The sequence below is a fragment of the Hyaena hyaena genome, unplaced genomic scaffold (genome assembly GCF_003009895.1).
Source record: "Hyaena hyaena isolate Hyena2069 unplaced genomic scaffold, ASM300989v1 scaffold_492, whole genome shotgun sequence".
In the NCBI taxonomy this organism is placed as follows: domain Eukaryota; kingdom Metazoa; phylum Chordata; class Mammalia; order Carnivora; family Hyaenidae; genus Hyaena; species Hyaena hyaena.
The window spans coordinates 373,002-382,859 of record NW_024081124.1 but is presented as its reverse complement, the minus strand read 5'-3'; the positions used below and the strand labels follow the sequence as shown (position 1 = coordinate 382,859).

General features: G+C 60.4%; 1 protein-coding gene across 1 annotated transcript in view; it reads left to right on the top strand.

The window, feature by feature from the left end:
• Positions 1–9,858, top strand: part of NLRP1 (NLR family pyrin domain containing 1) — a 26,403-nt gene that overhangs the window by 11,248 nt on the left and 5,297 nt on the right. The window contains exons 7-13 of the mRNA XM_039254525.1: positions 336–650; positions 2,534–2,623; positions 3,643–3,731; positions 4,296–4,458; positions 5,618–5,841; positions 8,481–8,743; positions 9,091–9,216. Coding sequence (XP_039110456.1) covers positions 336–650; positions 2,534–2,623; positions 3,643–3,731; positions 4,296–4,458; positions 5,618–5,841; positions 8,481–8,743; positions 9,091–9,216 — 1,270 coding nt within the window. The remainder of the gene's footprint in view (positions 1–335; positions 651–2,533; positions 2,624–3,642; positions 3,732–4,295; positions 4,459–5,617; positions 5,842–8,480; positions 8,744–9,090; positions 9,217–9,858) is intronic.

Genomic DNA, 9,858 nt, shown 5'->3' with positions numbered 1-9,858 from the left:
GGCGAAGGGGGCGGGGCGGAGGGCGGGGCGGAGGAAGCCGCCTAGGACCCTGGGGCAGACAGACAGAAGGTGTGGGCTCGCGGGGCCAGGCCGGGGCAGACCCCCCCTTCCCGCGGGAGCCACCACTCGCCCCGTTGACCCTCACTCTCGGATGGAAGTCGGCTGTTCACTCTGTATTGGTGTCGAACCCCCCAAAGCCCCCCATGTCGCCGGCTCGGGGCGCCGGGCCGGGTCCGTGGGGTCGGCCCGGCCGTGCAGGTGGGACGCTGGGCTAACGGGGTGAGCGGGTGGGGTCACGCAGGGAGAGCGAGGCCGCTGTGGCTTCTCGGCTGCAGGGGGGACTCGCAGCCTCCCAGGCCCCTGCGAGACTCCTTTGCTGTCACCCAGAGCCTCCGCGGGGCCCCAGGCGCTAGAGAGGGAGCCCGGACGGCGGGTGTCAGGGCCCCCGGGACGATGACGTTCCCCCCCCCGCCCCGCAGGCTGGCCGGCTGCGGCCTCACGTCGCGCTGCTGCCCCGCCCTGGCCTCCGCGCTGGGCGCCGGCCCCCCGCTGACGGAGCTGGACCTGCAGCAGAACGAGCTGGGCGACGAGGGCGTGAGGCTGGTGTGCGGGGGGCTCCGGCACCCCGCCTGCTCGCTCACCCTCCTGTGGTAAGGCCCGCGGGGCCCTGGTGGCAGAGGCCCGGGGGGAGGGGAGACGGCTGGGGGGACATGGGAGCCGTGGACGCGGACAGAGGGAGGGAAAGGGCTGAGAAATGCACGGTCAGCCTGCTCCGCCCCGACTCAGGCGGGTGACTTGGGCCAGACTTCTGAGACTCGGTGTGCTCATCTGGGTAATGGGACCATGTGTCCTCCGACTGTAAGGGGCCCTGCAGGTCACTTCTGCCTCCAGGCCACGGCTTCCTTCCCGCCTTCCCTCACTGAGCCCCCGGCCAGGCAGTGAGGACGCAGCAGTGGGCCGCCCTCCTTCCTGCCCCGAGGCCCTGGATGGTTGTCCCCTGAAAACACGTCCAGGGCTATTTCTGGCTGACAGCCTCGCAGGCGCCCCGGACGGGCCAGGGGTGCAGGACGCACGTGCCCCGCTCCCAGTGGGCTCCACCAGCCCTGGAGGGGGTCCGCACAGCCCGGGCCCTCGGAGCCGGGGAGCAGTGGGGGACGGATCCCGGGAGCTGGACAGTGTGCACCTGGGTCCTCGTAAAGCCGAACAGACCCTTCCCAGCCCGGGAGCTGGTGCCTCACCTCCCTGCCCTTCCTCACTGAGCATTTTCTTTTCTTCTTTTCTCTCTTTTTTCTGTTTTTTGTTTTTTTATTAATTTTTTAATATTTATTTTTGAGAGAGAGAGCATGAGCAGGGGCGGGACAGAGAGAAAGAGGGAGACGCAGAATCCGAAACAGGATCCAAGCTCTGAGATGTCAGCACAGAGCCCAACGTGGGGCTCGAACCCCACAAACCGCGAGATCATGACCTGAGCCAAAGTCGGACGCTTAACCAACTGAGCCCGCCAGGCCCCCGCTTTTTTTTTTCTTTTTTACAGTTTATTTATTTTGAGAGACAGCATGAGTGGGGGAGGGGCAGAGAGAGAAGGCGGAGAGAGAATCCCAAGCAGGCTCCATGCTGTCAGCACAGAGCCTGACGTGGGGCTCGAACCCACGAAATGCGAGATCCTGACCTGAGTGGGAATCAGGAGTCAGAAGCTTAGCAGACTAAGCCACCAAGGTGCTCCTACCTTTTTCCTACGCAAACTCTGTCCCCAACATGGGGCTCGAAGCCGTGACCCTGAAATCAAGACCCCCGGGCTCTCCTGACTGAGCCAGCCAGGCACCTCCCCCCTCCGACCCCGGGGCATTTCTGGCTCTTCCCCCCTTGCACATTCTGTCTGTCTGTCCGTGGCCTTTGTGGGGGAGACGACTCCTGCCCCCGCTCAGCAGCTCACCCTCTGACGGGCTGTGAAGGTCTCTGCCTCCTTCCCCCCTGGCTCCGGGGCCTGACCTGCAGGGATGGCCTTCCACGCAGTGGGCCCGTCTCCCCCCCCCCCAGGCCACGAGGGCTCTGTGGCAGTAATGAGGCCTGGGCACGTCTCTGGGCGGGGGTCGGGCTTCACACTGCTGCCGTGTCCGCGGCTCACACATGATAGACACGCGAGCGACACGTGATAGAGGTGAGAACACAGATACCCAGAAGGGACAACAAATTTCCCGGATCCCAGAGAAGGCCCAGAACAAAAGGCCTGTGAAAATGGAAAGAGGGACGCTCTCTTTCCAGCAACCCTTCTGGCCTCTGGGTGGGAAATCCCAGGCTCCACCCTGGAGGTGGTGGCTTCGAGGCTGGGGACCAACTGCCCTGTGGCAGCTGCCGTGACTGAAGAAGGAAGGCAGAGCCCCCGCGGCCAGGAGTGCTGGGGGCGGCTGCTGCAGGATGGCCTGGACCAGCGGGGTGGTGCCACCAAGGCCGTCCCCTTCCCAGGGCGGGCAGCTCACAGTGACCGGGGCTCCTGTGTGGCTCCGGGGGATCCAGGCTTCCCCTGTGCTCACAGGCTGGACCAGAGCCGGCTGAGCGAGGAGGTGGTGCGGCTGCTGAGGGCCGTGGAGCAGGAGAAGCCCCATCTGCTCATCTCCACCCGATGGTAAGGGGCGCAGGGGGCCCCCGAACCCCTCAGGCTGACCTGGGCCCAAGGCTGAACCTAGAGGCTGATGCGGAGCCAGGAGGCGGGGCGGAGGCGGGGCTGGGCAGGAATGGGATGGGGACGAGCCGAGATGGGGCGGGGCCGGGGAGTAGATGGGCGGAGACAGGGCGGAGACTGGACGAGGTGGGGCGGGGCCGGGGAGTAGATGGGCGGAGACGGGGCGGAGACTGGACGATGTGGGGGCGGGGCCGGGGAGTAGATGGGCGGAGACGGGGCGGAGACTGGACGATGTGGGGGCGGGGCCGGGGAGTAGATGGGCGGAGACAGGGCGGAGACAGGGCGGAGACTGGACGGTGTGGGGGCGGGGCCGGGGTGTAGATGGGCGGAGACAGGACGGAGACTGGAAGATGTGGGGGCGGGGCCGGGGTGTAGATGGGCGGAGACTGGACGAGGTGGGGCGGGGCCGGGGCGGGGGCGGGGCGGGGCAGGAAAGGGATGGCTTAAGCCAAGATTCTCTTTTGCCTCCACCAAAGCGTCATCCTCGAGGCAGCTGAGGTCCTAGAGGGAGGTCACTGCCTGTTTCTGGAACTTGTTAATGGGCTGTAGGCAGTAGGGGAATTTAATTTTTCATTTGCCTCAGTTTCCCCCATCACCATGGCAGGCACTTAAACCCCCTTCCATCTTGATGAAGTGATATTAGGGCTTCAGGAAACAGAGTCTATAGGTTTCTGGAGATTTGGCTCCGGATAAGCTTGCCTCTTTCTTGCAGGTTACTAAGTTCTCCGTAAACTGGGGAGGGTGTTAGCTTGTGCTTGGCCCTCAGCCTGCCTTATGCTCCCGTGTCCGTCGGTCAGCTCTCACGGGGGACCTGGGGGGTCAGGATGATGTCCCAGCTCTGTTACGAAGGGCTGGGCAGATGAGGCCGTTCACAGCCTGGACGGCCTGATTTTAAGTGGGACTGTCAGGGAGATGGCCCAGCTTCCTCTGAGATCTCAGGGGTGGTGGACGCCCTTGTCTAGGAAGCCGGGTGTGACGGTCCCTAAGGAGGGTCCAGGTGAAGGACAGACAGACGACGTGTCTTCACGCAAGCGGCAGAGACAAGAATCAGGTAGAGTCTGAAGGGCCCGGCCGGGGGCATCCTGACGGGGCGGCTCCTGGGCCGGCTCCACCCCTTGGGACCAGGCGGGTTCCCCACCAAAGAGAGTCCACCCCACGAAGTCTCCACCCCTAGAAACCTGCGGGATTTCTGCCCCCGTCTGTCCCAGCCTCAGGGACTCAGACTCTGAAGCAGGAGCCTCCCAGGGCCCACTCGGCTTCTGGGGCCCCTGGGAGTTGCTTCTCCATCCCTGCCCATCCATCTTTTGAGCCATGTTCCTCTCACAAGCTGCCCACCTGCAGTGGAGAACAACACCTCTGGACGGGTGGGCTGGGGCTGGGCTGGGCAGGGGCTGGGCAGGGGCTGGGCAGGGGGTGGGCCGGGTGAGCAGGGCTAGGTGTCCTCAGGCAGCAGACAGGCAGCATCAGGAGCAGAAATTGAGGCTTCAGAGCCACCCCCACCCGGGCACGTCCCGGCAGCCCCGCCTTGGGAAGGGGCCCTGCGTGGTCTCTCCAAAGGGGGCCAGGGGAGGCCAGACCACAGATCCTAGGCTGACCCCTGTCCTGCCTGTGACAGAGGGAAGCCCCCGTCAAGTAGCGCAGGTGGGAGCCTTCTGTCTGCCTTCTCCTGCCCTTGCGGAGGACCTGCTCGCGGAGCCTCTGGGGAGTGATGATGACTTCTGGGGCCCCCTGGGGCCTGTGGCCACCAAAGTGGTTGACGAAGAGAGAAGCCTGTACCGGTGAGGGGGGCAGCGGGGGGCTCTGCTGTCGCGGGCTGGCTTCCCTCATCACCATCCCCACTGCCGGTCGGCAGTATACCCACTGCACGGGGGCCCCTCCCCTCCAAGCCAGCAGGCAAGGACCCGGCTGAGAGACCGAGCCAGTGCTTTTATTAGGGAAAAGGGGCTTTATTATAAAAATGTTCGACCATACACAAAAACAGAGTCCAGGGACCTGCATGTGCCTCAACAGCTGCGATGCTGGGTTTGTTCAGTCTTCCCGTCTGCTGTTGTTACAGCATTTTAAATCCAAGACACTGGGTGATTTCACCCTGAAATATTTTGTGATGTATTTTAATTTTTTAAGTTTATTTATTTTGAGAGACACAGAGAGAGAGAGCACAAGCAGGGGAGAGGCAGACACAGAAGGAGAAGGAGAATCCCAAGCAGGCTCCACACTGTCAGCACAGAGCCGGACAAGGGGCTTGAACTCACTAATTGTGAGATCATGACCTGAGCTGAAACCAAGAGTCAGATGCCTAACTGGCTGAACCATGCAGGGCCCCCGGCAAATAGGCCTTTTAAAAATAAGAACACTTTAGGGGTGCCTGGGTGGCTCAGTTGAGCATCACACTTCGGCTCAGGTCATGATCTCATGGTTCGTGGGTTCGAGCCCCACGTCGGGCTCTGTGCTGACAGCTCAGAGCCTGGAGCCTGCTTCCCACTCTGTATCTCCCTCTCTGTCTGCCCCTCCCCTGCTCGTCCTCTGCCTCTGAGTAATAAATTAAAATGCTAAAAAAATTTTTTTAATAAAAAAATAAAAATAAGAACCCTTTACTGGTTCATCACCACCGTCGTCATGGAAACAGCTAGCCGCCCCCCAGGCATGTGGTAACTGTCCGCATGCACCGGGTGGCTTCTTACTGAACACTCTGACATGGGTGCTGTCATCATCCCCGTTTGGAGGTGCGAACGCTGGGGTGGGAGGTTCTGTGAGGTGCTCAGGGACCCACAGTCAGGGGCAAAGGCCCCAGAGCTCAAACCTGAGCCCTTCTGACCGCGGCGTCTGGATGTGACACTCTGCTACATCCACGTGGCCCCGCACGGGGCCCGGCGCCGGCAGCTGCTCCGCGAGTTTGCGTGGAGTGATTCTGTGTCTGCCTCTCCCTGCTCCGCCCAGGGCTCACCTGCCCGTGGCTGGCTCCTACCGCTGGCCCAGCACGGGTCTCCGGTTTGTGGTGAGAGGGCCAGCGACCATCGACGTTGAATTCTGTGCCTGGAGGGAGCACCTGCGCGGGACGGTCCCACAGCACAGCTGGGTGGTGGCAGGGCCTCTGTTTGACATCAGGGCCGAGCCAGGGGCCGTGGCGGCTGTGTACCTCCCGCACTTTGTGGACCTCCAAGGTGAGTGGGAGGGAGGCGTGCAGGGAGGGGACGGCGGTAATGGTGGGCCTGGAGGGGCTCGCGTGGCACTGTCCTGGGGGAGGGGACAGGGTCCTGGGGGAGGGGACACTGTCTGTCCTGGGGGAGGGGCACCTGGCGTCCTCAGAGAGACTGAGAGTGTCACAGAAGTGGAGCGTGGTGCTCTGGGCATATCTATTTTGAAGCATTTTTGTCTCCTAGCCTCATAATTCTTCTTGCCTGAATTACCTGAAAGTTTCCCTAAGTAACAGCGGTCTCCGCAGTAAGAGTGTTAACTGGCGTCTATTAAGTGCGCTTTACCCAGATTGTGCCGCTCGTGGTCCCAGCAGGAGACAGACCACATACCCAGCTGAGGTTTTTGAAGACACTTTGCAAAGGCAGGGCTGTTTACAAAGTAAGGTGAAATGAGCCATCGGGGATGGTGGGGTCCCAGTGCACCAGGGAAGAATGTTACTGCTCCCACAGGCCGGGAGAAGACACGGTGTCTCCAGACTCCCTCTGGGAGCTGGAGCGATGAACGAGGCACTTCCAGGAAGATATGCAGTTATAAGGGGTAATGCCTCTTTTCCGGCCTGTCCCACTTCCAAGGACTTCCCACAGATAACTTTCCAGGAAATATAAGCTCACAATCAAAAATCTCACATACAGCAAACAAGGCACCACAAGTGAGAAGCAGTGGAAGCTGCAGGTAGCAGAATAAGTCCTGAAAAGATTTCAGAGATTGGAATGATCAGAACAGCAAATAAGTACGTTCCATGTGCTTAACAGAAGAGCCTTTAAAATACGAGCAAGAAGCAAGGAGCCGTTAAAAGGGGTAAATCAAGTTTGGAAACAAACCTAGGGAACATATTTTTTTAAAACCTAGGGGAGAAAAGATTCAGCGGCATAAAAGAGACCACGAGAAAGCCTAACACACATCCAATGAAAATCTGGAAGTATGACGTGAACAGGATGGGGAAGAAGCAGTGTTCAAGGAGACAACTGCCAAGAAATTTTCTGCAGTTGCTGAAAGACGTAACTTTGTTTTCAGAATGAAAAAATCCTAAAAATCCAGGCAGAAGAGAGAGGAATCTGGACCCATCGTAGTGACGATACAGAATACCAAAGCCTTGGGAGGGTTGTGGACTCAAGCAGAAGGAGAGACAAAGACCTCACAGGGGCCACAGTCGGCTGACCGCGGATTCTGAAGGGCAGCTGTGGAAGGCGAAGGCAGTGGGGGTACCGGACCCCTCCAAGATACTGATGTCGCAACTGTCCCTCGGGAAATACCAAGCACAGAAAAATCATCGTTTGAGAAAAGCGTAAAACTAGAATAAAGAGTAAAACTATTGAAAAGTTTGAAGCACGCGCAAACCGAAACAGCTTTCCACGAACGGAACCTCACCGAAGGAAACGCCGAAGGATGCACCTTGGACACCACGAGCATGATCCCATCCCACGTGGAAGGGGTGGGGTGCAATGTGGAGTCATCACAGAGGTGCTAGCATGCATGCGGCTGAAGCTACCAAAACACCAGCTGCATGAAGCAGAAATGACGATGTCTGGCGCGGGGCACTTAAAACAGAGAAAGAACAGGGGCACCTGGGGGGCTCAGTCCGTTGAGCATCTGACTTCGGCTCAGGTCATGATCTCATGGCTCATGGGTTCGAGCCCCGCCATCAGGACCTAGTGTCCGCCAGTCTAATGAGCAGGTCAGAAGTATCTGGTGCGTTCCCCACGTCAAATCATGATGCAGACAAGAGCTTCGTTTCCTTCTGATCGATGATTTCATGAACGATTTGTGTTACAGCCTATAGCAGTGGTGAGCACACTCAGGATATGTGGGTGTAGTTAGATAATGGAGGGGGATGTGTTTTTCATGTTCCATTTGTATATTGGTTAACGTATTCATTTACAGTGCCATCCAGCATTTACATCCATTCACATAAAGTGATCAGTTGACTTTAGACTTTAAGCATGAACGTTAAAATATTAGGACCATCGATCAGAGAACATATGTAAGAAGAATAATTTACAAACTTGTAGCAAAGACAGATGGAAAGAAGAATGAAAGATAAGGCACTGCCCCGTATGCGGGACGCGGAAGGCTCATTTGTTGAGACCACAAAGGCTCGATAAGCCATTGAAGCCGCAGGAGGAGAGCGTGGGGGCCAGGACGGGGAGTCCGGGGGCACCTGGCCAGACAGACAGGGTTACTGGGGGGAGATTCCAGAGTGAGGCATGGGCAGGGGCGTGCAAGATGGCCCTGGGGCCGTAGAGACGCGGTCACGTGGGTAAGGGTCAGGGAGGCGCACTGTTGGCTCAGGCCTGGCCGTCTGCAGAGCAGTGAATAGAGGCAGCACACCCGCCATCAGAGAGGGACCTTGGCCCTTTTCCGGCTCATTCCTGCCTGGGGTCACATCTGCTGGCCTTTGTCACCAGCCCTCATTGTCACAGTGTCCACGCCAGCATGATCCAGGGCCGGGGGCTGGGGTTTCTGTGGGCTTGGCTCTGGGGGGCTCTGCTCCTCCCCAGGCCGGCCACGAGCCCCCATCCCGGGCCCCCGTTGCCCATGCTGCCCCGGTCCAGCCTGACCCCATGGGGGCACTAAATCCCGGTCTCTCACATCCTTCCTTCGACAGGGGGCCATGTGGACAGCTCCCTGTTCCACGTGGCCCACTTTAAGGAGGAGGGGATGCTCGTGGAGAAGCCGGCCCGGGTAGAGGCGTCCCACGCGGTCCTGGAGAACCCCAGCTTCTCCCCCGTGGGGGTCCTGCTCAGGACCCTGCAGGCTGCTCTGCGCTTCGTGCCCGTCACCTGCAGCGTGCTGCTGTACCATCACCCCCACCCGGGCGAGGTCGCCTTCCACATCTACCTGGTTCCCAGCGACTGCTCCGTCCGGAAGGTGGCCCTGGGAGCCAGGAGGCCTGGGCCGGGTGGGCTGTGGGCAACTCAGAGGGTCCCCAGATGGGCCAGCTGGGGTCCAGGTGGGGTGCGCGGTCACCCTGAGCCCCTATGCTTGGCTGTGGGCTGGCCAGGTGTCAGGCTCCAGGCCTGAACCACCTCCTGTCCCCTCCACACCTGTCCCCGGAGGCCCCAGCCCCCACCCTGGGAATGTCCGTGTAGCGGGGCATGGGGGGCGGGGGGATGCGGGAGCTCCACCTCACTCGGGTCCGACCACATTCGTGGGACAGAACCCCCAGCCACACGCCAGACACCCCGTCCCCTGAGCACGCTCCCCGTGCCCCACAGGCCATAGACGACGAAGAGAACAAGTTCCAGTTTATGCGGATACACAAGCCGCCTCCGCTGGCCTCGCTCTACATGGGCTCCCGCTATATCGTGTCTGGTTCCGAGAAGCTAGAAGTCATCCCCAAGGTGAGCAGTCCGGAGGCAGAGGTCATGCCTGGAGCCCCGGTGGGGGGAGGGGGGTACCTCGGAGGGAGTCGGGCTGGGCAGACTGGACGCAGGCCTGGGGGGCGGGGTAGTGCTTCAAGGTCAGTGTGAAGGAGGTTAGCTGGGGGAGGGGCACGCTCAGGATGGGGCGACGCTGGCATCTGACGCGGGGGCACCGAGGGGGGGGACAGTCGGTAACAAGACAGACGCCCCGCCCTTGGCCAGAGGACATCCGGACAGGATGAGACCTGCGTCATTGTAAGCAGGGACCAGAACCAGGAAGGGCTGTGAAGGAGACCCAAGCAGGCCGTGGAAGAGGGTGACCCCCAATCTGGGGGTCCAGGGAAGACGGGTCAGGCCAGAAGGTAGAGGCCCCTGGGGGCAGGGGGAGAGTCCGCGGAATCGAGGTTCCCTCTGAAGGTGGAGCCGATGGACTTGGCGTGTGTGGGGAGAGGATGGCGCCTGACTCTGTGGCCTGTGGTGCAGGGGCCGTCTACTGAGTTTGGGTAAAGTGGGGCGGGGCTTGGAGCCGGCTGTGTGGGTCTGAACGGGGTCGTGTGCAGGACCCTTTGAGAAGACAGGCTTGGAGCTGGAGAGGTGAGGGGCTGGGGGGGGATGGAGAGG